Genomic DNA, 27,955 nt, shown 5'->3' with positions numbered 1-27,955 from the left:
GTTATATCTTCTTCTTGGATCGATCCCTTGATCATTATGTAGTGTCCTTCTTTGTTTCTTCTAATAGTCCTTATTTTAAAGTCTATTTTGTCTGATATGAGAATTGCTACTCCAGCTTTCTTTTGGTTTCCATTTGCATGGAATATCTTTTTCCATCCCCTTACTTTCAGTCTGTATGTGTCTCTAGGTCTGAAGTGGGTCTCTTGTAGACAGCATATATATGAGTCTTGTTTTTGTATCCATTCAGCTAATCTGTGTCTTTTGGTGGGAGCATTTAGTCCATTTACATTTAAGGTAATTATCGATATGTATGTTCCTATTCCCATTTTCTAAATTGTTTTGGGTTCGTTATTATAGGTCTTTTCCTTCTCTTGTGTTTCTTGCCTAGAGAAGATCCTTTAGCATTTGTTGTAAAGCTGGTTTGGTGGGGCTGAACTCTCTCAGCTTTTGCTTGTCTGTAAAGGTTTTAATTTCTCCATCAAATCTGAATGAGATCCTTGCTGGGTAAAGTAGTCTTGGCTGCAGGTTTTTCTCCTTCATCACTTTCAGTATGTCCTGCCACTCCCTTCTGGCTTGTAGGGTTTCTGCTGAGAGATCAGCTGTTAACCTTATGGGGATTCCCTTATGTGTTATTTGTTGTTTTTCCCTTGCTGCTTTTAATATGCTTTCTTTGTATTTAATTTTTGACAGTTTGATTAATATGTGTCTTGGCGTATTTCTCCTTGTATTTATCCTGTATGGGACTCTCTGTGCTTCCTGGACTTGATTAACTATTTCCTTTCCCATATTAGGGAAGTTTTCAACTATAATCTCTTCAAATATTTTCTCAGTCCCTTTCTTTTTCTCTTCTTCTTCTGGAACCCCTATAATTCGAATGTTGGTGCGTTTAATGTTGTCCCAGAGGTCTCTGAGACTGTCCTCAGTTCTTTTCATTCTTTTTTCTTTATTCTGCTCTGCAGTAGTTATTTCCACTATTTTATCTTCCAGGTCACTTATCCGTTCTTCTGCCTCAGTTATTCTGCTATTGATCCCATCTAGAGTATTTTTAATTTCATTTATTGTGTTGTTCATCGTTGCTTGTTTCATCTTTAGTTCTTCTAGGTCCTTGTTAACTGATTCTTGCATTTTGTCCATTCTGTTGTCCATTCTATCTCCAAGATTTCGGATCAACCTTACTATCATTATTCTGAATTCTTTTTCAGGTAGACTGCCTATTTCCTCTTCATTTGTTAGGTCTGGTGCATTTTTATCTTGCTCCTTTATCTGCTGTGTGTTTTTCTGTTTTCTCATTTTGCTTATCTTACTGTGTTTGGGGTCTCCTTTTTGCAGGCTGCAGGTTCGTAGTTCCTCCTGTTTTTGATGTCTGTCTCCAGTGGCTAAGGTTGGTTCAGTGGGTTGTGTAGGCTTCCTGGTGGAGGGGACTAGTGCCTGTGTTGTGGTGGATGAGGCTGGATCTTGTCTCTCTAGTGGGCAGGTTCACGTCTGGTGGTGTGTTTTGGGGTGTCTGTGCCCTTATTATGATTTTAGGCAGCCTCTCTGCTAATGGGTGGGGTTGTGTTCCTATTTTGCTAGTTGTTTGGCACAGGTTGTCTAGCACTGTGGCTTGCTGGTCGTTGAGTGAAGCTGGGTGCTGGTGTTAAGATGGAGGTCTCTGGGAGATTTTCGCCGTTTGATATTATGTGGAGCTGGGAGGTCTCTTGTGGACCAGTGTCCTGAAGTTGGCTCTCCTACCTCAGAGGCAGAGCCCTGACTCCTGGCTGGAGCACCAAGAGCCTTTCATCCACACGGCTCAGAATAAAAGGGAGAAAAAGTAGAGGGAATTAGTAGAAGTATGAGGAAAGAAAGAAGGAAAGGAGAGAAGGAAGGAGGGAAGGAAGGAAGGAAGGAAGAAAGAAAGAAAGAAGCAAAGAAGGAAGGAAGGCAAGAAGGAACGAAAGGAGGGAGGGAGGGAGGGAGGAAGGAAGGAAGGAGGGAAAGAAGGAAAAACAGAAAGAAGATACAGTAAAAATAAAATAAAGTATAATAAAGTTACTGAATTAAAAAATTCTTATTTAGAAAAAAAAAAAAAGGGACGGATAGAACCTTAGGACAAATGTTGGAAGCAAAGCTATACAGACAAAATCTTACACAGAAGCGTACACATACACCCTCACTAAAAGAGGTAAAGGGGGAAAAATCATAAATCTTGCTGTCAGAGACCACCTCCTCAATTTGGGATGATTCGTTGTCTAAAGGAGGGAAGGAAGGAAGGAAAGAAAGAAAGAAAGAAAGAAAGGACGAAGGTAAAGTATAATAACGTTCTTAAAATTAAAATTGATTATTAAGAAAAAAAATTTTAAGAAAAAACCATGGACGGATAGAACCCTAGGACAAATGGTGGAAGCAAGACTATACAGACAAGATCTCACACAGAAGCATACACATACACATTCACAAAAAGAGGAATAGGGAAAAAAATCATAGATCTTGCTCCCAAAGTCTACCTCCTTAATTTGGGATGATTGGCTGTCTATTCAAGTATTCCACAGATGCAGGGTACATCAGGTTGATTGTGGAGCTTTAATCCGCTGCTTCTGAGGCTGCTGGGAGAGATTTCCCTTTCTCTTCTTTGTTCTCACAGCTCACAGGGGCTCAGCTTTGGATTTGGCCCTGCCTCTGCGTGTAGGTCGCTGGAGGGCGTCTGTTTTTTGCTCAGACAGGACGGGGTTAAAGGAGCCGCTGATTCGGGGGTTCTGGCGTACTGAGGCCGGCGGGGAGGGAGGGGCACGGAATGCGGGGCGGGCCTGCGGCGGCAAAGTCCGGCGTGACCCTGCACCAGCCCGAGGCCCGCCGTGCGCTCTCCCGGGGAAGTCGTCCCCGGATCCCGGGAACCCGGTAGTGGCGGGCTGCACAGGCTCCGCGGAAGAGGGGCGTGGAGAGCGACCTGCGCTTGCACACAGGCCCCTTGGTGGCGGGAGCAGCAGCCCCAACGTCTCCCGTCCGCCTCTGGGGTCCGCGCCTCCAGCCGCGGCTTGCGCCCGTCTCTGGCGTCCGCGCCCTCAGCCGCGGCTCGCGCCCGTCTCTGGGGTCCGCGCTTTCAGCCGCGGCTCGCGCCCGTCTCTGGGGTTCGCGCTTTCAGCCGCGGCTCGCGCCCGTCTCTGGGGTTCGCGCTTTTAGCCGCGGCTCGCGCCCGTCTCTGGAGTTCCTTTAAGCAGCGTTCTTAAACCCCTCTCCTCACGCACCAGGAAACAAAGAGGGAAGAAAAAGTCTCTTGCCTCTTCGGCAGGTGCAGACTTTTCCCCGGACTCCCTCCCGGCTAGCTGTGGCGCACTAACCCCTTCAGGCCATGTTCAAGCCGCCAACCCCAGTCCTCTCCCTGCGCTCAGTCCGAAACCGAAACCTGAGCCTCAGAGCCTCAGCTCGCAGCCCCGCCCGCCCCGGCGGGTGAGCAGACAAGCCTCTCGGGCTGGTGAGTGCCGGTCGGCACCGATCCTCTGTGCGGGAATCTCCCCGCTTTGCCCTCCACACCCGTTGCTGTGCACTCCTCCGCGGCTTCGAAGCTCCCCCCTCCGCCTCCCGCAGTCTCCGCCCGCGAAGGGGCTTCCTAGTGTGTGGAAACTTTTCCTCCTTCACAGCTCCCTCCCACTGGTGCAGGTGCCGTCCCTATCCTTTTGTCTCTGTTTATTCTTTTTTTTCTTTTGCCCTACCCAGGTACGTGGGGAGTTTCTTGCCTTTTGGGAGGTCTGAGGTCTTCTGCCAGCCTTCAGTAGGTGTTCGGTAGGAGTTGTTCCACGTGTAGATGTATTTCTGGTGTATCTGTGGGGAGGAAGGTGATCTCCGCGTCTTACTCTTCCGCCATTTTCCTGCTCTCTCGAAGCATTTCTTAAGTTTTAAAAAATCTCTCCCCTTTCTGAATAATCAACATTTTTCATGAAATGCCATAGTTTTTTCATACTAAGAAGCAAATTTTTTTCACATTATAACATTTTGAAAATATAAATTCTTTTTGCCATCAAATGCTTGGCATCGTTTAATGGTAGCATTTTTTCCTTTCTAGTGATATATAAAATAATTGTGCATATTTTAATTGATAGCAACTTAGCTGTAATGAAATAGGATAGCATGGATATATATTAAGGTATGTTACACTAAGCTGTGCTGTCGTATATTTTACCTGTCTGTCTGCCTTTCTTGAATGTAAGTTTCTTGAGGTCCTATTTGCACCCACAGATCCTAAAACAGTTTCACACTGTGTAATCATTAAAATGAATTCTGATGTGTGTAATCTATACAATCATTTAATCAGTCACTTGTTATTAAAGAAGAATACATTGGTAATACCAAAGGAGCAAGATGTTTAAAAAATAAGCTAATTATGGAGAATAATTTACCTTCCTATTTCAAATATTGCATTTTAGCTAGCTTTGGTTTTGTTTTGGAACTTGAGAGTTGGTTGAAGCGTATCTGGCCCCTTAGATCTACTGACTTTTATGGTTTGGTCCCTATCTTTAAAATCTGCTGCTTTCAGAGCTGGCAATGCATTAAGAGCACATTACCACAAACTTAGTGGCTTAAAACAACACATTTTACCACCTTACAATTTCTGTTGTTCAGGAGTCTCAGCATGGCTTCACTGAGTATTCTGTTTAGGATCTCAAGCTACAATTAGGTTGTTGCCTGGGCTGTGTTTCTGGAGGCTTGATGGGGGAAGAATCTAATTTCAGGTTCAATCAGATTGTTGGCAGAATTCATATCTTTGTGATTGGATGCAACTTGAAGTTCCTAGATGGTGCCCATCGTTCCTGAAGACTGCCTGCTCTTCCTTGCCACGTGGGCTGCTTACTTCATCAAGCAGGCAAAGGAGGCTTAGAGCAAGTTCACTAGCTAGGGTGGATATTTTAACAGTATCATGAGAGTGAGATTCCATCACTATGCCATTCCACCACCTTGATTAGGAGCAAGTCACAGATCCTTTACAAAGGCATAAACACTATGAGGTGGGGATTATGGGCATCATTTTAGACTCAGTTCTCCACACTCACCCCAATAGTTGTCTCTGAAGCAACTCCATGGAACATAGTTTGAAAACCATTGCCTTTGATAATATTCCCAATGTATAACTTTTTTTTTTTTAACTTGGGCTATTAGTCTCCCTTAATACTGAATATTTTCCTTGAAGGACTTAAGCCTTATGATCAGTTTTAATGGCTTTCTTAGGGAAAATGACCCTCCAGGAAGGTTTCAGCATTATGTATCAAAATATAGTTCTTGGAACACTTGTCCTATGGGAAAGGTTAGTGTTCCAAATAAGTTTGTGGAAACTGTAGATTACATAATTCTTGTACAGAAGCATATTGTCATTACTATAGGAAAAATTCTGCACTCAAGAAATCTATTTAATTGCATTTAATCCAGAGTTTTCTAATCTTATTTGACTAGAGGACCTTTATATCACTCAAGCCTATTAACATTTTGCAGAAGCAGTGTTTCCTGTTGGAAAATGCCAACACAAATAGCCTGACAAGCTGAGGAAGAAAGTAAAATACCAAGAAGAAAAATGAGAGGAAAAATAAAAGGGCCATAGATAAATTTTCCCTATCTATTTAGAATGAAATTATGATTATTTTACTTTAATAATGATGAAGATGGTCATGATACCATCAACATTGGCATGACTCTATAATTTGCCAAACACTTTCATGACCATTATCTTACTTAAGCCTCTCAACAATCTGTGATATCACGATTAATCTCTTTTTATGTAAATGAGGCCTAATGTATTATGTGATTTGCCCAAGTCATAAAATTAGTAAGGAGTGGAGCCAATACTTTAACATAGGTTTTGTGGCTTCAGCTATAAAACTCTTTCTGTTGCAACATGCTGTGACTTTATAAACATGATTAAGTTAAAAATAAAGATGTTGAAGAATACCTTTGTATACTATGTGATTTAATTGAAAACATTTATTAACCTAAACAAATGAAAAACTGTGACATAAAACAGTTTATAAATTCTTGCATTCATTTAATGACTGTAGGGAAAATGTTATAAATAGAATATCTGAACTTTTTTTCCTCTGTGCATCAAACACAACATGACACAGACACACGTACTATTGGGTTAGTTTATATTTTGCAGTAGAGATAAGTGAAGGAGAAAATCTTAGCCTAAGATGTGAATCTTTTCATTATTTTTAACCAGGTTTTATATTTAAATGTGTTTAATTCAAACTAATAGAATCACTGAATATCAGAGATCGGTAGGATTTAGTGATCTTTTAATGTAACTTTATTACACTGATTGTTCACTATATCATGCTAACAAGTGGTACTCCAGCTTTTCTTTGAACACTTCCAGTGATGGGATTATCAATACCTATGAAGGCAGCAACACATTATTTTTAACTTTTAATTTCAGAATAATTATAAATTTGCAGGAAATTGCAAAGATAGTACATAGAGATCCCATGTGCCCTTTACCTAGTTTCCCCCAATGGTTATATCTTGTTTAACTATAGAACAATATCAAAACCAGGAAATTGACATTGGAACAATGTGTTTGTTTAGGTTTGTGACATCACATATATGGATTCATATAAGTACCACTGTTACAAAGATACAGAGCTATACCATCACAGAGATCTTCCTTATGCTGCCACTTTATATTTAGTAACACCTTCGTCCCTCCCCACCCTGTCCCTAACCTCTGCTAACCACTAATTTATTCTCTATTTCTATAATTTTATTATTTATACTATATAAATGAAATCATGTGGTATGTGATATTTTGTTATTTTCTTTTTCATTCAGCATATTACCCTTGAGGTGCATCTATGTTGTACGTATCAATAGTTTTTTCCTTTTTATTAGTGAGTATTATTCCATGGTATGGATATAACACAGTTTGTTTAGCCATTTGCCTATTAAAGGACATTTTGTTTGTTTCCACTTTTTGGCTGTTACAAATAAAGATATCCTTTTTCGTGAGAATTCTCATCACATAAAGCATTTTGCCTTTTGTCTTAAGTATGATCTTAACTAGGTTTTTGGTTGATGTCCTTTATTTATTTGAGCAAGTTCTCCTCATTCCTTGCTTTCTATGAGTTGTATTTTTTATTTTAAATCATGAATTTTTTCTGCATCAATGAATAGGATCATGATATTTTTTCTTTTGTAACTTGTGAATGTGATAGCTTACATTGATTTTTTTTTTTTTTTTTTTTTTGCGGTATGCGGGCCTCTCACTGTTGTGGCCTCTCCCATTGCGGAGCACAGGCTCCGAATGCGCAGGCTCAGCGGCCATGGCTCACGGGCCCAGCCGCTCTGCGGCATGTGGGATCTTCCCAGATCGGGGCACGAACCCGTGTCCGCTGCATTGGCAGGCGGACTCTCAACCACTGCACCACCAGGGAAGCCCTACATTGATTTTTAATATTCAACCAGCCTTGCATTCTAGCAATAAACCCCATTTGGTCAGAGTGTATAATTCTTTTTATATATTGCTGAATTATATTTGCTAATATTCTGTTAAGGATTTATGTGTCTGTATTTATGAGGGAGTTGGTCTGCATTTTTCTTGTTTGCCATTTTCTTTTTTGTTTTCTGTTCCGTTTTTTATTTTTGCTTTCTTTTTCTTGCCTTTCTATAGGTTATTTGAACTTTTTTAAAACAATTGCATTTTGATTCATCTGTAGTGTTTTTGAGTGTATTTCTTTGCAAAGATTTTTTTCTAGTGGTTGCTCTAAGTACTGTGTATACATATGTATAACTTATCACATCCTGCTGGTGTTGATATTTTACTAGTTAGACAGATGTAGAAATTTACATACTTTAAGTTCTTTTATCTTTCCCTGTTTATAAGGTAATTATCTTAAATATTTCTTCTATGTATGTTGAAAGGCATATCAGACAATGTATACTTTTTGCTTCAAACATCAACATAATTTAGAAAACTGAAGAGGAGGAGGAAAGCCTATTGTATTCACCCATATTTTTACTTACCATGTTCTTTATTCCTTCTTGATATTTTCAGGTTCCTTCTTTTTCTGTTTCAATTCAGGGTTGACATTTCTTTTATTTCAGCAATTGAAAAATATTGTGCCATTTCTTTCTGGCCTCCAAGGTTTCTGATGAGAAATTTTATCACTGTCATTGGAATTGTCTTTCCCCTTTAGATCAGTTGTTGTTTCTTTCTTGCCTCTTTCAAAACAGTTTGTCTTTAGTTTTTAGGTTGATTATGATGTGTCTTGGCACAGATTTCTTTGTGTAATTCTTGTTTGGGGGCTTATGTAGTTTCTTGAATCAGTAGGCTTACATGTTTTGCAAATCTGGGAAATTTTCAGTCATTATTTCTTCAAATACTTTTTCTGACCCCATCTTTCTCCTCTCCTGGAACTACAATGACATGAATCTTCTATTATTTTAATTATATATTATAATCACCAAAGTCCCTGAGGCTCTGTTTATTTTATTATTTATCTATTGTCTCTGTTTTTCAGATTGGGTTATTTCTGCTCTATTTTCAAGTACATTGTTGTTCCTCTGTCCTTTCCATTCTGTTCTTGAACCCATCCATTTGCTTTTAAAATTTCAGTCATTTTTCAAAAAGTTCTAAAATTTCCATTTTGTTCTTTTTGTCTTCCATTTCTTGTTCTAGAACTGGAAAGTTCAGCAGTACATTCTTGACTGCTACTAAAGGAAAAACATCTTAGTTCTGCCCTTTGAAGCTATGTAAAATAAGAATACTAAATGATAAGTATTATTATCTAAATATTAGCAGTCCTGATAGTTCAGGACTACTTTCTATATATTTTCTATATGTATTGTATATGTTCTGATTACCTTATTTAATTCTTACAGTAACACTAATATTTACTCATGTAAGAAATGTTTACTGAGGGCTTACCTTATGTGACTTTTTTTGTTTGTTTGATATTTTTGCTTTAGCTTCAAATGGTCAGACAGCTGACTTCTTATTTATGTACAGAGGGAAAAACTACATTTCCGCAATTTTGGTAGTTTGTAGGCATACGGGAGAAGAGAGATTGCAAGCTGAAGTCTCACATCTTCACATAAACCAGCCAAAAATTTTTATTTATAGTCTCCATATTATATTTAATCCAATTCAGAGATTTATCAATACTTTGTTGTGGAACAGTGGTGTATTTCGAAAGAGGTACAGGTTTTCTGAAATACAGATATGCTCAGGGTTTTGGGTAGCCATAAAATCTTAATTGTCATTTGTGCAGTGAAAAGGATTGGGAAGCACTTCTCTAGTTAACAGGTTGAAGAATGTATTTTTTTTCCCTACAAATTGAACTTTGCATATGTTAATAGCACAGCTTCATCATCCTACACAAATAAACTTCTGTGAATATACTAAAAACTATTGAATTGTACACTTTAAATGGGTGAGTTTTATGGTATGTGAATTACATCTCAATAAAGTTAAAAAAAAAAAAGAATTGTCTCCTGTTCTTCTCAAACAGTGAGATCAATCACCTGGTGGGCTTGTTAAACCAAATTTCTAGGCATCACCTACAGAATTCCTGATTAAGTCTAGGTGGTACCCAAGAATCTGCATTTCTAACAAGTTCCCAGGTGCTATTGATTATGCTATTTTAGGGATTTTGTGAACCATTCATCTACACAGAATTTTCCTACTTCCTCATTTTCCTTTGACTCTTCAGTTACTTCAGTCTGATTTTAATTTCATCATTCTACCCAGAGTGCTTTTTCTAACATCCTTCCTGATATTAATGTTGCCAAATCAAATGCATAATTTTCAGTTCCTTATCTTAGGTGATGTGTAGAAATCATTCTGTAGTTGATTTCCCCTCCTGTTTAAGAAATTCTCTTTCTCTTTGGTCTGGAGACCTCCATCTTTCTCCCTCCTTTCTTCTTTTCTATCTCTACATGCTCTCAGTCTCTCTCTCTCATCTCAAATCAAACTCTGTTAGAATTCAATCTGGGTCCTCTTCATATCTTACCTTACTCTTTGTTTGTCCTTCTTAACACTCTTATTTCTACCTCCAAAACATCTCTCAGTTCCCTTTCTTACCATGTCTATTACCATCACCTATGTTCAAGCCATAATCACCTGTTGCATGAGTTATTGCAACTTTTTTTTAAAAATAGATCTACTTATTTATTTTTGGCTGCATTGGGTCTTTGTTGCTGTTTGTGGGCTTTCTCTAGTTGCAGCAAGCGGGGGCTACTCTTCATTGCGGTGCGTGGGCTTCTCATTGCGGTGGCTTCTCTTGTCGCGGAGCACGGGCTCTAGGTGCGTGGTCTCAGTAGTTGTGGCGCATGGGCTTAGTTGCCTCGCGACACGTGGGATCTTCCCAGACCAGGGCTTGAACCCATGTCCCCTGCATTCGCAGGTGGATTCTTAACCACTGCACCACCAGGGAAGTCCCGCAACTGTCTTTTAACTCATGGTGTCTTCCAACCCAACCTCTCTTTAGTATTTAGATTCATCTTTAAAAAATGTAAATCAGTTCATGTATCTTGCTTAAAATCCTTCAGTGAATGAAATTCATAATGTTTAAGATGGTATAAGAAGCCCTCTCTAAACTGGTCTATGTTGCCTCCCCAGTCTCATTTAGCACCATATTCTCCCTCAGTCTTTTTGGTTCAGACACACTGGTGTTCCATCAGTCTTTTTACAGTACCATCTTGTTACTTCTTCCTGGAATGCTCTTTCCTATGCTTTTCATCTGCCTTTATCTTTACCTGTCCTTTAAGTCACATATTTCAGTTCTCATCTTAAACATCACTTTTCTTAGAGGTGTTTACTGACCTCCAAATCTAAATTAGATGTTATTGTACTCTTTCAGTGTTTTGTACTCTCCTGTATGACACTGATGATTTGTATATTGCATTTATCTCCATTCTGCTGCATGTCTCATTACCCCTTATGCTAGACTTAGCACAATGCATAGCAAATGGAAGGTGTTTACTAAATATTTTTAAATAAATGAAAGTATGAATAGAGCTTAAAAAGACATGTGCACATATAGATGAAAAAATTCTTTTTCAAAGGTAAGGCAAATAAGGAGCACATAAGTTTGGGAAATGGATATTCATTCTTAGTTGCCAATTACATAAATTGTCTGAAAAAATTATTTTTAAAGAAAATTTATTTTTTAGGAGAATGCAATTTCTGAAAAAAACCTTGAAAAATTGTTTCAAAGTAATATTAAGTAATTCAAGATATTTAAGGAAAGTTTATTTCTACTAATAGAAATTGAGTGAACCTGTTTTGTCCTTTTCATATAATCTTTTGTGTAACCAATTCTTTTTTTTTAATCACTCAAAATTTTTAGGCGGTTTCAGCATTATAAGGAATATCATACTACCTTCCAGAAACAACCTTTAAGTACTTCACTTTTAATTGTAGTGTTTATTAGCAAACCACTGTTTAATTTTTTAAATGTTCCTTAATCTTTGGAGAAAAAACTCATGTCTATATGCCAGCATGAAAAAAATAGCACGAGTAACAGACCTAGCTGAAAGTCTTTTTCTTTTTTAGAATATATAATTTTTTTTGTTTCTATTCCTGTTTATTATTAGCCTTTTCTCTTCTTGCAGCACTTTTGTCCTGTAGGGTCTGTCTAGAGTACATAAACTATATATTCTGTATTCTATAAATTTTAGTCATTTGAAATCTTAGCTTTCTCTTGGTAAATATAGTGAGTGCTACAGACAAAGTTCTTAAAACCGGAGAGGATCACACAGTTTAAAATGTTTATTATGTCTTTCTCTGTCCTTTCTTTTGCCGTCTCCTTTACTTCCCTCTTTTGTCTGTCTGACTCTCACAGGAGACATGGATTACAACTGGTTGGACCATACGTCTTGGCATAGCAGTGAGGCATCCCTAATGTCTTTGGTGAGACATGTGGAGCCTTACTTTTTAATTTCCGTTATCATTTCACTTTTCCTTTTTGATTTACACCTTTGCATGTTTTCTTTTTTGTATTTTTTTTTTTTTTTTTTTATCCCACACCTGTAGGGGACAGTCAAAAGGGAAAAAGAAAAACTAGTGAGCAGGCAGTTTTGTCGGACTCTAACACCAGGTCTGAGAGACAAAAGAAAATGATGTACTTTGGTGGCCACTCTTTGGAAGAGGATTTGGAATGGTCTGAGCCTCAGATTAAGGACTCTGGGGTAGATACGTGTAGTAGCACAACCCTTAACGAGGAGCATAGCCATAGTGATAAGGTACTGAGATTGTGGAGCCTGCCTTTTAACCTGCTCATTTGGTCTTCGTTTGCTCTCTGTCACTCATTCAAACAGAACATAATAAAAGGACAGGGCATTTCAAGGGTCAATGTAGCATTTCTTAAGGTGCAGAAAAGAAAAACAAAACCAAAACAAACTAACCAACCAAAATACTTCTTGCTTGCTTTGCTGTTTTTGTTTTTTGACGGCATACCAAAAATAAGTAATTGAAAATAAAAATTAGGAACAAAGGAATGTTTTGTTTATGGTCGCATGAAAGAACTTTGTAATGTTATTATATACCACAAATATAAAGAATTTTTTTGGATTGGCTTATTTGATTGCTTGCATATATTTTCCTTGGGATGAAAATTAAATTATCAACAGTTTGAATCCCAGGCAAAAGGGAGATGATTGGGTCTGTTTGCACAGAAAAAGTTGTTTTTCTTTTTTCCCTTTCACTGTCATTTTGCTCTTTTGTTATATTGTCATAGCATTTTAGTGTAGTATTAATTAGTATTAGAACCATTGCCATCTGCTTTGGTATTTATTATTTTGCTTTTACTATAGTGAGACTTTTGAAATCTTTTTACCATATAGATGTGATTTACTGGAACTTGTCTTTTGCCTGCTAAATTTTGCATGAAGATGTGCATGTTACTTTCAGATAACTGTGAAACTGTGATTACACAAATCATTTACTTTGTTATTTGATATATGATTTATAATGGAATGGTATCATGATTTATAAAAGGCTTGGTTCTGCCCTGAGATAAACTACTAATATTTTCAAAGTTGTTTAACAATGGATACCATTGAATTATCAAATAAAATTAATTTGCTAAATAGATCAGAGACCTGAAAGAATCAAGGACCCTCCAAAAAGTGAGAAATATAATCTATCATCACCTTTGAATTAGGCCTGTTTCTCCCATGAACGTTCATTTGGAAAGTTACTGGAGCTTGTGTATTTTTAATAATTTTAATCTAGAAACCTACTTCAAGAAAGCCCTCATCAGAGGTTCAAATTCATGTTTTAATATAGTGTGACCTTTTAACTTTTACTGTAATAAAGTCTTTCAAAGTCTTCCAAAAGTGTTTGAAGATTAAATGCTCATTTTTAAATGAGTTTGATTGCATAGAATTGCAGTCTCTTTTCTGCTTGTGAATTTTTAATCTTCAGTGTGTAGATAATTAGAGTTTGCATGTGTTTTCAAGCTTTCTCAGATTTTGTAGAACTATAGAACTTCAGTATTGTGTCAGAGCACTGTTAGAATTTGCAGTAACTGGATTTTGAAAAAACTTGAGGTTATTAAAATGAGGTTATAAACATAATCTAGTAAACCCTTTTGATCAATGTTTTGAATAAAAACTGGTTTGTGTAATCATAACATTTTGGAAGTTGGAAGTTTAGAGAGATTGCACACTAAGGGGTCATTTATCATAAAATAACATTAATTTTGTGTTTATTGATGCAATATGTCAGCACCCTGTGACGTGGCAGCCATCTAAAGACGGAGATTGTTTAATTGGTCGCATTTTATTAAATAAGCGTTTAAAAGATGGAAGTGTACCTCGAGATTCAGGAACAATGCTTGGCTTGAAGGTATGTGATGAAATATATGAGATGTTGCTCTATACTCATTTACAGATTAATCAGAAAAGCAAAAGATATAATAACACTATACCAATTTAGTGGGGTTTTTTTCTATTTTCAAGAATTCCTAAATATTTGCACTCATTATCCAAAACCTTTTCATTTTCCAAGTATTATTTAAGAAGTTGCCATTATTCTACAATAATACTTATTTATATAATTTTGGAAAATAGAACTTGAGTTACATACTTGAGTTCTTCAAACTTATTTTACCTATAGTTTGTCCTTTAAGTCTATATATGTGCTTATATTCTTTTAAAATGATAGCTTCGTTCAATTATTAAATGTACAAACTTGGGAAATACATATATGTATTACATATTACATAGGAATGTAATTTTGTATTAGAGTAGCAAAATGTGTGTGCGTTTGTGTGTATTTGTGTGTGTGTGAGAGAGAGAGAGAATACTGTTTGAAGTCTGGAAACTCAAAAATACGTTAGGAGATTTAATATAAATATTGATTTATATTTTACTGTAAAATACCAGATAATTATTTGGTAAGTACACCAAAGAAAGCTCTGTTTATTTTTTGTGCATCTATAAGGTGAATTAAAAACTGAAATGCGAAGAGAGTAAATGTTTTAGAGTTAAGCCATTGCTACAGAAGTAGTTGTGTAGATTCCAGTAAGTGAGATATATTTGAAAACTTTGGTTGTAAATAAAATTGAGCATCACTTATTGGCTGGTTGCCATGAAGTTGGCACTCATCTGAGCACTTTATATCTATCATTTTATTAACACTCACAACAGATAAGAAATAAGCTTAGAGAGGTGTCATAACTTGCCCATGGTCTTAAGGATGGTGATGAAGGTGAGAATTAAATCCAGATCTGCCCAGTATACTGTTAGAGCAGTGTAGTATAGAGGTTGAAAAGTCTTGGCTTGATTTCTAGTTATAGCATTACTAGCTACATGACATTAGGCAGCTAAACCTCTCAGCCTCAGACTCCTCATCTGTACAATGGAGATAATAATACTTACTGAATTATTATCTAATAAGACTAAATAAAGCAGTATTCAAACATTTAGTACAGTGCCTAGCACTCTCAGATTTCAATAATAATATAATCAGTATAATTATTATTATTAAAGTTTATCAAGCCAAGAAACTTTAAAAATATTAACACAGGGGGCTTCCCTGGTGGCGCAGTGGTTGGGAGTCCGCCTGCTGATGCAGGGGACACGGGTTCGTGCCCCGGTCTGGGAGGATCCCACATGCCGCGGAGAGGCTGTGCCTATGAGCCATGGCCGCTGGGCCTGCGCGTCCGGAGCCTGTGCTCCGCAACGGGAGAGGCCACAACAGTGAGAGGCCCGCGTACCGCAAAAAAACAAAAACAAAACAAAACGAAACAAAATTAACACAGGGATTTCAGCCCATAATATCTATATATATAATTTTCAGAACCAAACATAGGAATAATGAGTTAATATTGACTGAACTGCACCTGAGTGTAATTCACTGCACCTGGGGACTAAATACGGAATAAGATAAATCAATGATTTTTGAATTCTGTATTGTTCAGTCAATTTAGAAGAGGAAGAAAACTATTCTAGTCAATGAAGTTGGTTACTATTATTTGCTTAAAGTTGATATATTGATTGAATGGCAGTTAATGAGAATCAGAGCATTAATTTTTAAGAGGCCAGTCTTATAGCTACACATATGACTTCACAGCATTATTGCTAACCTTTGTTTTTTCTTTTTCTGAAAGATATGTATTAATAGAAATGTAAAAGCAGAAAAATTGGGATGCAGATGATCTAAAGTTTACATTAATTCTGATGAGATTAAGTATATTTTGTAACTTTGTCAGGAAAAATGCATCATCATGATCATCATGCACGTTATCAATATGCCCAAATCTTACCAACTAATAAAAATTTTAGAAGATATGATAATATAGTAAAAGTAACAAAATATATATTATGACATTTGACATCTATAACTAGAAATGTTAATATAATTATATAGTACTGTAATAAGTTTTTAGAAATGACAAAAGTAAGAATTCTGTAATAAAGGCAAAAATTATAAATTGTTAAGTTGTTTCTAAGGTATGAATAATTTTCAACAAATAATTGATTAAATTGTTAAACATTTGGAATATGTAGAGTCCACACTTGGGACATGTACTCAGTTCCTATTAGTAACACTATATTATTTAAAAATTATTTTTAGCATATTAAACTATAGTTTCAAAACCTGCAAATTGTCTAGTTATTTTTTACTTGAATCTTCAGCTGTGTTCATCGAACAATATGCTTGTTTTAACATTTTCTTCTTTTAAACAGGTTGTAGGAGGAAAGATGACTGAATCAGGTCGGCTCTGTGCATTTATTACCAAAGTTAAAAAAGGAAGTTTAGCTGATACTGTAGGACATCTTAGACCAGGTAGGTTTCAATCTTTGATTATTTACATTTAAACTGTTAAACTTGAGTAGTTATGAAAAAGTTATCCTCATTTAGAAGTGACTTCACCGATAATAAAAAGTTCATTTAACTTATATTAATCTTTATTCATTAATGGAAAGTTGTAACTACTAGTTCTTGAGTCACATTAGATAAAAATATTTTTATATTTACTGATCTTATTTTTTTGCTGATGGATATTCCTAGTCTGTATCTAGGATTAGATTAACCTAATTTGTTTCCCATAAGCCTTCCTATTTCTTTTGAAGAACTTCCAATGTAATTTAGGAAACAAACTTCATGGATAAATACATATTTCCTGAAATGTGTCACTCCTTATCTCTTTGATAATGGATACTATTGAAGAGATCCTTGAGTGCCTTGGAGAGGATTCAGTAAGATGCATAGTATTAAGCTTTTTGCAAAGGAGTCTAGACAAGGTGCTCAGCTGCATGTATATTGAGAATCCTAGAATAAAGAGTTATAAAATTTTCAAAGAGGCAACTTATCTTAATAGTTTCTAGAATTGGAATTTCTATTGAGAAATCACAGAGACAAGAGTGATGTCACCAAGTTGGAGGCATAGGTTGTTCCCAACTTGCTTCCCCTTGCAAGAAACACAACTAACAACTATTCAGGGACAAGACATCATTGAGAAAATTATAGAAATCACAGATACAACTTTTATGTAATCTTTTCCTCTGACCCTTCCTTGTCCTTTTGTGTGAAATACACTAATCATCCTGGTCATCAAATTTTATGCCACTGGAGCTGTTCTCAGTATGTTTCTTATTCCGTAAAGGAATTTTGTTCTACAAAATTAATTGCAGTTTGAGACGGCTTTTGTTTCGAGTGCATTTTATGGGATTAGTTTTTCTAAGATTATCATTACTGACACACACTGTAGGTGATGAAGTATTAGAATGGAATGGAAGACTATTGCAAGGAGCCACATTTGAAGAAGTATATAACATCATCCTGGAATCCAAACCTGAGCCACAAGTGGAGCTTGTTGTTTCAAGGCCTATTGGGTGAGTTGGTTTGAATACTTCATACATGTATAAAGTTGACTACTATTAAATAATTTGTAATGTGCAATCCAATAATGTCTGATTGCTTTATAAAACTAAATTATTTTGAGGACAATGCTTTTTTCTCCTTTACTAAAAATACCTCACCAAAAATCATGACATCTTTTTATCTGATCATGCTAGAATATACAGTTAATTACAAAAGAAGAAGGGATATTTAGGTGTATTATTTTTATTATCTTAGTAGCTCAGGAAATGGATAAAAGAATTAGTGGAAGGGGACTGTAGTAACAATTACTTTCAAAAGAAGTTTCATAAGCTATGGTTCTCTACATTGTAAATATGAGAATCAACTATAGTCTATGAATTTTATATATTTTTTCCAAAATGGAGATTTCATATAAAAAAGAGAGGGCTTAAGGACATTCTATTCCTAGATGGTGGCAACTGTTTAAGGAAAAACAACATCTTTAAGGTAACATAAAAAATAAGCAAATGTCGGGCTTCCCTGGTGGCGCAGTGGTTGAGAGTCCGCCTGCCAATGCAGGGGACACGGGTTCGTGCCCCAGTCTGGGAAGATCCCACATGCCGCGGAGCGGCTGGGCCCGTGAGCCATGGCCGCTGAGCCTGCGCGTCTGGAGCCTGTGCTCCGCAACGGGAGAGGCCACAGCAGTGAGAGGCCCGCATACCACAAAAAAAAAAAAAAAAAAAAAAGCAAATGTCAATTACTCTTTGACTTTTTAAGTTGCAGATAAATATAATCCTTTGTAGTATGTTCCTTTCAAAAGTAATGAATCTGTCACATGAAATTATATCTATTTTTTATTTTGTCTTTTCATACTTTTGTAATGTGGTAAAACTGTACTGTATCAGCTTAGGGTATTAATCAAATATATTTCTTAGTGTTAAAGGATGCTCTAATCATATTTTTGTTTAATGTCTTAAATATTTTTGATGCAGTTTTCTGAATGAGCTTAACCATTAATATATGCCCCTCCTGGCAAATCTCAAACAAAAATGTACATACTTTTGGTGTAAATACAGTTACAAGGTAATTATATTAAGTCCAATAAGAAACATGTTTGCATTTTTCTCAGTAGAATTATTATGTTTAAAAAATTTCAGTGACAATCTGAATATTTTAACTTTTGGTGATATTTTATTTGAATTTCAATGTTCTGATTTGAACAACAGCAGGTAAAAGAGTAGAATATAATTAAAATATATCTATAAAACTTACCCTGTTGAATATAGAAATTTTTTAGAATGGATAATTGTGTAGTGAAGCACATAGGAAATAAAGTATATATTTTTACAAATCTGCTCTAAATGCTTATGAGTTTTAATTCCTTTTAAGTAGTAGGGTTAGCCCAGAACACTTTTATTAGCAAAAAGTACTATGACTTATTTTTTTCCTTATTTATATAGTGCCACTACAATACACAATTTTGTCCATTTTACATTGTCCTATTATAATATAGTTTGATAATGATCAAAATAGCAGTTGCTACTATTTGTTGAAACAATTTCTTGTTTTCTTCTTTTTCTGTCATTTCAGAGATATACCTAGAATACCTGATAGCACACACGCACAACTGGAGTCCAGTAAGTTTCATTTATTTTAGAAGAAAATGTTATTAATAAAGTTGTTCATTATCAGGGGTCAAATGAAGTCTTTAATCTATTAATACAAAGTAAGAAATATAATAGTGTTGTTATCAAGTATGCAGTCATATAAAGATGGAAAATTTAGTATTATTTCATGTTATTGTGGAAAAAAGTATAAAAGTCTATAATATTTTAAGATTTTTTTTTAAACCACACTGTCTTAACTACTATGTATTTTTAGATAGCCTTATCAAGATATACTACTATAAACTGAATGTATTTAAAGTGCACAGTTAGGTAAGCTTTGATATACATGTGAGTCCATTATCATAATAAAAAATAATGAACATATCATCACTCCCCAATATTTCACTCCCTCCCCAAATTTCACCTAATTTTAAAATTTACTACTTTGTAAACTAATCCTCAGTAAATGAAGGGAATGCTTGGGACAATCTAGTGAATAATTACATATATTCTAATTTATATTTTGAGAAAATGGGGTAATAGTTCTGATTTAACAGAGTGGTAATGGAGCAATATAAGTTAAATATAAGTTAAAATAACATTAAGTATTTAGACACTTTTTATTACTTGTGTTTGAGTACTATTTCAGATACTAAGCAAATTTTTTCTGATGAATTAAGTTTGTTGGTTGATTGAGAGTAAGTCATGTTGTGAAAGAAGAAGGAGGAGGGTCACACTTTGAAATACATTGATCAGGATAGACATTGAGAAGGAAGGATTGGAGCAAGATTTGAAAGAGTGGCAGTCTGAGGGAAAAGCTCTCCAGGAACAGGGACCAGAGGTTCAATGTCTCTAAGGCAGGAAAGCCTACGTTGCATTTAAGAAAAAGCAAAAAGGCTGTTGTGGCTGCAAGAGTGAGCAAGGGGAAGAATGGCAGGAAGGAGGACAGGGAAGTAATGGGAAGCCAAACTGCATAGGTTTTATAAGGCACTGTAAAGACTTTGACTTTTACTCTAAGGGAAATCAAGAGCTACATAGGATGTTTTTGAGGAGAAACTTACGTTTTAAAATCAGGTTACTATGTTGAAAATAGATTAAATGGAGCGAAAGCAGAGAGACCAGTGAGACGACTATTTCAGTATTTGGTGAGATTATGGTAATTTAGACCATGGTGGGTGCAGTGAAGGTGGTGAGAAGTGGTTGGATTGTCTATACACACAACAATTGAGAATGTACTGTTAAAATAGATGTTATTTTTTTTTACATTGTATTACAATTATGAGTATTCATTTAAAAAAAATCTTTACCAGAGAGGTGAAATCCTTTTAGAATGGCATAGCTCTAAACTTTAAAATATGATTGTATGACCTATTTGATTTAGTACTTTTGGCTAGTTGCTAAATCATTTTATCCAAAATAATATCATGATCACATAAAACTATAAGTACTAACATAATGATAATAATTATTATGTATAATAATATCATCATCATAAGCGCCTGGAACTGTGCTAGATGTTGTACCTACACTATCCCACTTACTTTTCACAGCAATCTATGAAGTAGGTAAAATTTTCATTCACTTACATTATATCACTCAGATATTGTGTGAGCAGTGTGGAATCCTTTATCTTACTATAGCTATTTGAAAAGCCTCTAGGCTACATTTCCAAAATTTTTCCTGTAAGGACAGGGGTCCTTTTTCAATTTAGATTCAATTATTTATGCTTTAAAAGTTGAAGAATAGCTTTCTCCAAGGCCCAATTCTTAACCTTCTGTTTTTAGTTCCTCAGTAGATTTTTCTCTTCATATGGTTTTAATTGCCATATGACTCCTAAGTTTACATTATTAAAATTATCTATCATTGTTCCTTCATCTCTGGATGTTTAAAGAATATGTTCTAAGTGTCTTCCTGTTACTTGAAGCTTAGCATATAGAAAACTTGGCTTATTTCTTGGTATAAAGGCAGCATTCTTTCCAGTTCTAAATACTATTTAAGGTTTCACCATTACTTCTGATCCCAAGGCTTGCAGTTTCCCCTTTCATTTAACACTATACTCTCTCTAGAAGTGAATTTTATCCATTTGGACCTCCAATTAGGGAGACACTTTACAGTTTAATTTCTAACACTAATTATCTACTCAACATTTGGTCCCATCCACATATCCTGTTACCTGCTTTGCATTTCCCCTCGGACGTCTCTGAGGTGTCACAGGGTCACTGTGACAGGTTCCAAATTAACTTCTCCAGCCATTCCCTAACACACAGGACTTCTCCAGTGTTCTACAGCCCAGGGAATATCAGCACTGTCCTGTGCAGAGGACAAGACAGAAACATAGGGGACTTTCTTGTCTCCATATCTGGCTACAGGACTTGAAATCTTCATGTTTCCCCGCCTTTTTCGTTTATCTCTCATATCTAATTAGTTTCTGAGTCCTTATTTTCTAATTTTGTAATATTGCCTCAATTCTTTCTTTCCATTCCATTTTCTAGTCATTCCTGTTATTATTTTATTGAATTCCACTTGTTCTTAACTGTTTTCCATCTCACTCAATTCAGTCTACACTTTAAAAAGATGGTGAAGACATCTTCCTCAAATGCAGTTTTTATTACCTTACTCATAAAAGTTTAGCATGGATATTTTATTAGTGCCAAAATTTGTAGCCCAGAATTCCAGGCATTTAATTCTGTCAGTATCTCATTTGCCCCATTTTTGTTCACTTTCCAATTTGTTCCTTCCCCTCCATACAAATAAATTTGTACATATACCTTCTGGGTATTGAAGTTCTGCTTTTTCTGCTCTTCTGTATCTTTTTTTCATAGCCCCTCACTTCCTTTTTGCCCATCTAATTTATTATATTCTTCCAGATATGGTTAAAAATCACTTCCTGAAAACTTTTCACAGTTAGCATTCTAGTATTTATGGTTTTAACATTACAAGTTTAGACCATCTTTGAGTTGCTTTGATTTAGGTTTTGGTTTTTCCTCCCTAAGTTTCTATTTTAAATTTTTCCAGGTGTGTTATTGTAAGATACGAGTTTAGTACACACAACAGACGTAGTAACTAAGTTCTGAGGTCTGTCTCTACTATAATTGGCACAGAAAATGGTTTACCCTTGGTCTTGAGAGAATCCCTAAGCTGCACTTATGCTTTAAGAAACCTCTCTAAGTATATCTGAAACATTGTGGCTAAGAAAATGATGTATATAATGGCATTTTGTGTGCATTAAAAATAAAAGATACATGGTAAAGGTTATTAAATACTAATGAAGAGCCATTGTTATTATTCTTTATGTCTAATTACCATTTCAGGTTCTAGCTCATTTGAATCTCAAAAAATGGATCGTCCTTCTATTTCCGTTACGTCTCCCATGAGTCCTGGCATGTTGAGGGATGTTCCGCAGTTCTTATCTGGACAACTTTCAGTATGTAATCACTAGATTAATTTCTCTTTTTGGAATATCAAGTAGTGTTTTAACTATATGATGGTATTTTTTTTGTAAACCAAGTTCTGTTTAGAATATAATTGTGCTTTTAACCATCAACTTTCTCATTCTTAGTAATTTTAATTAATCTAAATTTAATTATAATTATCTAGCAGAGTGCTTTCTTTATTAGAGTTAGATTTTCTGGAATTTAATGAGAATTAGAATTTGTGATGCTATCTAAAACGTTTTTCACCTTAGTAATATTATTCCAAAATTCAAAGTCATGATTTTTGCTCAACTAAGTAAATAGGGAAATATATAATAGATTACTGAGTATATCAGGTAGATTTCATAGTAAGTGATCCCTAATTTGAACATTTTATAATAAAAGTTTAAAATTCAGTTTACCATCATATACCCATATTAGAAGAGCTTTGCAAATTCAGGCTCTCACATTTTATTAATTTCTAAAATTTAAAATATTAAAATTTATCCAGCTATATTTTAGAAACAAACAGGTTAATATTGACACTAATTCTGTTGAGTTACTAAACTTAAAATTTTATAAGTATTAAAAACTACTTAGATTCTCAAAATCCAGACATTGAATTTTGGATAATTGTTAATGTTATAGTTAAAAACTAAACTATTCTTGGGCTTATATTTTAAGAGTAATTTCTAGCTTTTTGTTAAATCAGGTACAAAGTTTCTCCTTTTATTTTCTGGAGGAAGGAGAAGCGTTTGATTTTTCTGAAGAATTTTCATTAATTAAATGGAGATACAGGAAGTATAAGCTGAATTAACATAGTAAAAGTCATTAGACACATCTGTTCTGGGACTACTTTGATCACAAAAGTGGTAATAACAGAAGAGCTATGTAAGAAAGAAGATGAGATACTATTAGTAGATTGTAAATGTCTTACTAAAATGAATTTCTTCTCTTTATTATTTTCTTTTCCTTTCTCTTTCATAAACAGAGTGAGCTTTTTCATTTGAGGACAGTGGTGTTTTTTCCATTTTCCACAATAAGTAGCATCTTTTTATTTATTCTCTTACATATATTGACAGCGCAGATGTTGTCATTTATGGTTACGAATATATGTGTATTTTCTTCCACCATTTTATAAAGTGCTAATAAATGTTAGCTTTTTTATTTTTAATTGTGGCTCCCTTTAAATATTCCGCCTATAAATAATGCTCTGAGTGGCTGATGATGCCAGTATATAAATAAATGTGTGTGTGTGTGTGTGTGTGTGTGTGTGTGTGTGTGTGTGTGTGTGTATGTAGTTGGCTTCAGTTGGTGGATGAGGGAGCAGAAGTTAGACTTCCATAATAAGTAAGTACCACTTTGTTGCTTCTTTTGAAATCCCAAGGCTGTATTAGAAATTGGACTAGGAGGGGAGATTGAGGAGGATAGTGCAGGCATTTAGACAGATTTCAGATTCAACTACTTTTCCTCATGGTTCAAAGTGAATATGGTAGAAAGGTAAGACTGTTAAATATTGGGGGGAAATATAAACTTAAAAGTATGTGGTATTTGTATTTATAAGTGATGTTGGTTTAAAATCCATATAACTGTAATTTAAAATGAGTACCATTTTATCAATTTTTATGACTCAGAAGGAGTATGTTCCAGCAAGATAATGTTTATAAATATAATACATATGGGTTTTGGTAAATCTAGAAAGCACAGATAAATAAATAAAAAATAAAAATCACCTGTAATCTTGCCACTAAAACATAATCATTCACATACATATAAAGTTTGAAACAAAACTGTAATAAATCTGTGTATACTATTTTGAAACTTGCTTTTTCACTAGTAATATATTGTGTACTTTTCCTTTAAACATTTTTCTTTAAAAATTCCTCCTAAAATGATTTTAATAGCTATTTAATACTCCATTTTAACTTAATTTGCTATTATAGGATATCTTGCTTGTTTCTAATTTATAGTATTTTAAATAATGATGCCATGGAAATCCTTGAATATAAATCTTGCATATTTTGTTAGGTCAAAATTCCTTTGTCAGAATAACTTTTCCAGATGTAACAATATGAAAGAAAAAAAAGTTTTAAGATTCTTGAAATCTTTTACCAAAATTTTTCTCCAAAATATTTTTACCAAATTAAGCTACAATTATCAATTCAAGTAATGTATTTTAAGATCTATCCCCATAATCCTAGTAGCTGAGAATACAACAGTGAACAGATAACCATGGATTTTACCATCATGAAACTTAATTTTATGTTCATTCTTTGCATGCAGCAAGACATAAGCAAGATACCCTTTTGGATATAGTATTTTCCTTTATATTTAACCCCATTTCTGCCAACTGGAGACAATTTTGGTTTGCTCTAATGATGTAGAGGTTGAGAAAATATTTGTCCACAAATATCATCCTTTGAGGAAACTTCTAGGAAGTCACAAGGCAACATTATGATTCCTATATCCTTCTATTCTACCTTTGGGTATTTTTGCTTTTGGTGAGATTTTACCTGGGCCCTTAGCTCACTTACAAAATCATGACGTTACTAATGCCTGACAACAAAGATAATTTGTATGTTATGTGAGCTGACCTTCCTAATATATTTATGTCAGTTCATGGACTGATATTTTCTCAAATATATAATATACATATAATGCAAATTGTTATTTAAATTTTCATGCACAAGGCTGTTGATGACTTTAAAAAAATTATTCCATTTATTTCTTTTCCATGCTTGAATTGTGCTGCTACTTGTTATTATTCTAGGGCATAACTATGAAAGTGCCATTAATGTATTTGGTGAGAAAATTAGTATGAGCTCACGTTTATGACACCTGGACTGTATATTAGCCTTTCAGTGTCAGCACTCCCTTATTTTTTTTTTTTTTTTTTTAGCTTTACTTATTTTTTATTGTAAACAAGTTTCTTTATAAATCTTGGAAGATTACAGATTGAATATTGTTATAATACAATCTCTGAAATTATGAAGGGGGAAATACTTCCACATTTGTGTATGCCTATGAACAGAGAATATATCCAGAGGAGTAAACCACCCTCAGAACCACGAGTTAACAGGAAAGATTTGTACAGGCAGCCAGGAATGATGATTTTGTACCCACGAAATCTAATGTGTGGCCAGCACTCTCTGGGCGTGTGCTATCTCACAGTTCTAGTTGAAAATCTTTAGTTCCAGGATCTAACATGGGATTTCCCTCCTCTTTTATTCATTAATTTTTAGTATCAAAGGATGTAATGGTAAATAAGGTACAGTCCTTGATCTCGAGTAGTGAGAGGTAAAGTGGGGAATAGAGAACAGAAAACACACCTTCATTGCATCGAGCACGTATGTTGAGAGTGGATTTATAGAAACAATTTTGAGGAGCACTAAGGAAGGGCACCAGGTTTTTACGGAAATCAATTTCCTAGGCAGTGAAACAATGCATCAAATCTGTTTCACACAGAAAAGCTAAAGTAGAATGCCATTTTTCCAAAATCACATGTTACAACTTTTGTGTAAATACTGGAAAGAAATTCAGTTTTTCTGGCTTTCTATCACTCCTTCCCATTATTCAGGGTGATTGGAAATAAAGAGATAGTAAAATACTGAAGATTATTTTGTCATTGTATTTACCACTCCTAAAATTATGTTTCCTGGAAGTTCCCCATACAATTTATTATTTTTTTAACATCTTTATTGGGGTATAATTGCTTTACAATGGTGTGTTAGTTTCTGCTTTATAACAAAGTGAATCAGTTATACATATACATATGTTCCCATATCTCTTCCCTCTTGCGTCTCCCTCCCTCCCACCCGCCCTATCCCACCCCTCCAGGCTGTCACAAAGCACCGAGCCAATATCCCTGTGCCATGCGGCTGCTTCCCACTAGCTATCTACCTTACTATGTTTGTTAGTGTATATGTCCATGACTCTCTCTCGCCCTGTCACAGCTCACCCTTCCCCCTCCCCATAACCTCAAGTCCGTTCTCTAGGAGGTCTGCGTCTTTATTCCTGCCTTACCCCTAGGTTCTTCATGACATTTTTTTTTCTTAAATTCTATATATATGTGTTAGCATACGGTATTTGTCTTTTTCTTTCTGACTTACTTCACTCTGTATGACAGACTCTAGGTCTATCCACCTCATTACAAATAGCTCAATTTCGTTTCTTTTTATGGCTGAGTAATATTCCATTGTATATATGTGCCACATCTTCTTTATCCATTCATCCGATGATGGGCACTTAGGTTGTTTCCATCTCCGGGCTATTGTAAATAGAGCTGCAATGAACATTTTGGTACATGACTCTTTTTGAATTTCGGTTTTCTCAGGGTATATGCCCAGTAGTGGGATTGCTGGGTCATATGGTAGTTCTATTTGTAGTTTTTTAAGGAACCTCCATACTGTTCTCCATAGTGGCTGAACCAATTCACATTCCCACCAGCAGTGCAAGAGGGTTCCCTTTTCTCCACACCCTCTCCAGCATTTATTGTTTCTAGATTTTTTGATGATGGCCATTCTGACTGGTGTGAGATGATATCTCATTGTAGTTTTGATTTGCATTTCTCTAATCATTAATGATGTTGAGCATTCTTTCATGTGTTTGTTGGCAGTCTGTATATCTTCTTTGGAGAAATGTCTATTTAGGTCTTCTGCCCATTTTTGGATTGGGTTGTTTGTTTTCTTGTTATTGAGCTGCATGAGCTGCTTATAAATTTTGGAGATTAATCCTTTGTCGGTTGCTTCATTTGCAAATATTTTCTCCCATTCTGAGGGTTGTCTTTTGGTCTTGTTTATGGTTTCCTTTGCTGTCAGCACTCCCTTATTTTGATTCTTTTTAAAATTTGTGTTCTAACATAATTTAGCAGTTTTCTTGTTTGGAGGATTACTTTTGTAATTCTCTCAGTATTTTAAAATTAATTTACAGCCTTTGACTAATATTTTGATAGAGTGCTAAAATAAGATATAGCCTTTAACTTTTTTCAAAGTGAGGAATGGCTCAGAATTCTTTCTTTCTATAGGAACACATTAATTCTTGTTGACAGACATATTTTATTTTACTTCAGGGTCTGTGGCTGACTTATGGTTGCAATGTTTCCCTAAGTTACTTTGTTTTAATATTTTTCTGACTCCACTTTTAGTGATGAGCTTGTAAATATTGTACATATCCATTTTATATTCCCATTTAAAGGGAATAAGTCACTGAAGAATAGGCATGTGTCCTTTATATCTACTTAGAAACTCGATAGTCTTTTAAAAACTTTCTGTAAATGAAAGGTTTTTCTTTGAGCTTTTATCTTTTATATGTCATTGTTACAACCGTGTTATTTTAGAAGCATTGCATAAAAGGAATGCCCTGAAGTTAGTGCTGTATAAAGTAGGAAGGACATTAAAAATACAAAATAAATTGTGGTGTACAAATTCAAATTCTTCATTTGTGTGAGGCTGAATTGTTATAAATATTATCAGTTATTTCATGCTTAAAATAAATGAATTAATATTAATTACAAATTGCAGTGAGATACATAATACTTCATTTCTTTATGAAATATCTAGAATCTGAAGAGATAGAAAGCAGCTTAGTAGTTGCCAGAAATTGGGGCAATGGGGAAATGGGGAGTGACTGATTACTTAATAGGTACAGGATATTCTTCTGGTGTGATA

The 27,955-nt window shown here is 35.1% G+C and overlaps 1 protein-coding gene across 28 annotated transcripts in view; it reads left to right on the top strand.

Moving 5' to 3' along the window:
- The window catches only part of RIMS2 (regulating synaptic membrane exocytosis 2), a gene marked incomplete at its 5' end in the record, with an annotated part of 569,746 nt that overhangs the window by 297,155 nt on the left and 244,636 nt on the right, over nucleotides 1-27,955 (top strand). For 16 of the 28 annotated variants that reach the window (XM_082675018.1, XM_082675014.1, XM_082675036.1 and 13 more), the window contains 6 exons: nucleotides 11,802-11,869; nucleotides 13,688-13,807; nucleotides 16,153-16,252; nucleotides 17,178-17,301; nucleotides 18,860-18,906; nucleotides 22,188-22,300. In XM_082675018.1, the coding sequence (XP_082531144.1) occupies nucleotides 11,802-11,869; nucleotides 13,688-13,807; nucleotides 16,153-16,252; nucleotides 17,178-17,301; nucleotides 18,860-18,906; nucleotides 22,188-22,300 (572 nt within the window). Of the gene's footprint in view, nucleotides 1-11,801; nucleotides 11,870-11,992; nucleotides 12,202-13,687; nucleotides 13,808-16,152; nucleotides 16,253-17,177; nucleotides 17,302-18,859; nucleotides 18,907-22,187; nucleotides 22,301-27,955 lie in introns of all 28 variants that reach the window. The other 12 variants (XM_082675015.1, XM_082675035.1, XM_082675011.1 and 9 more) reach the window with 1 other exon arrangement.

The sequence above is a fragment of the Grampus griseus genome, assembly GCF_964374135.1.
Source record: "Grampus griseus genome assembly, chromosome: 17".
Classification (NCBI taxonomy): Eukaryota; Metazoa; Chordata; class Mammalia; order Artiodactyla; family Delphinidae; genus Grampus; species Grampus griseus.
This window is presented reverse-complemented; position numbering and strand designations above follow the sequence as displayed.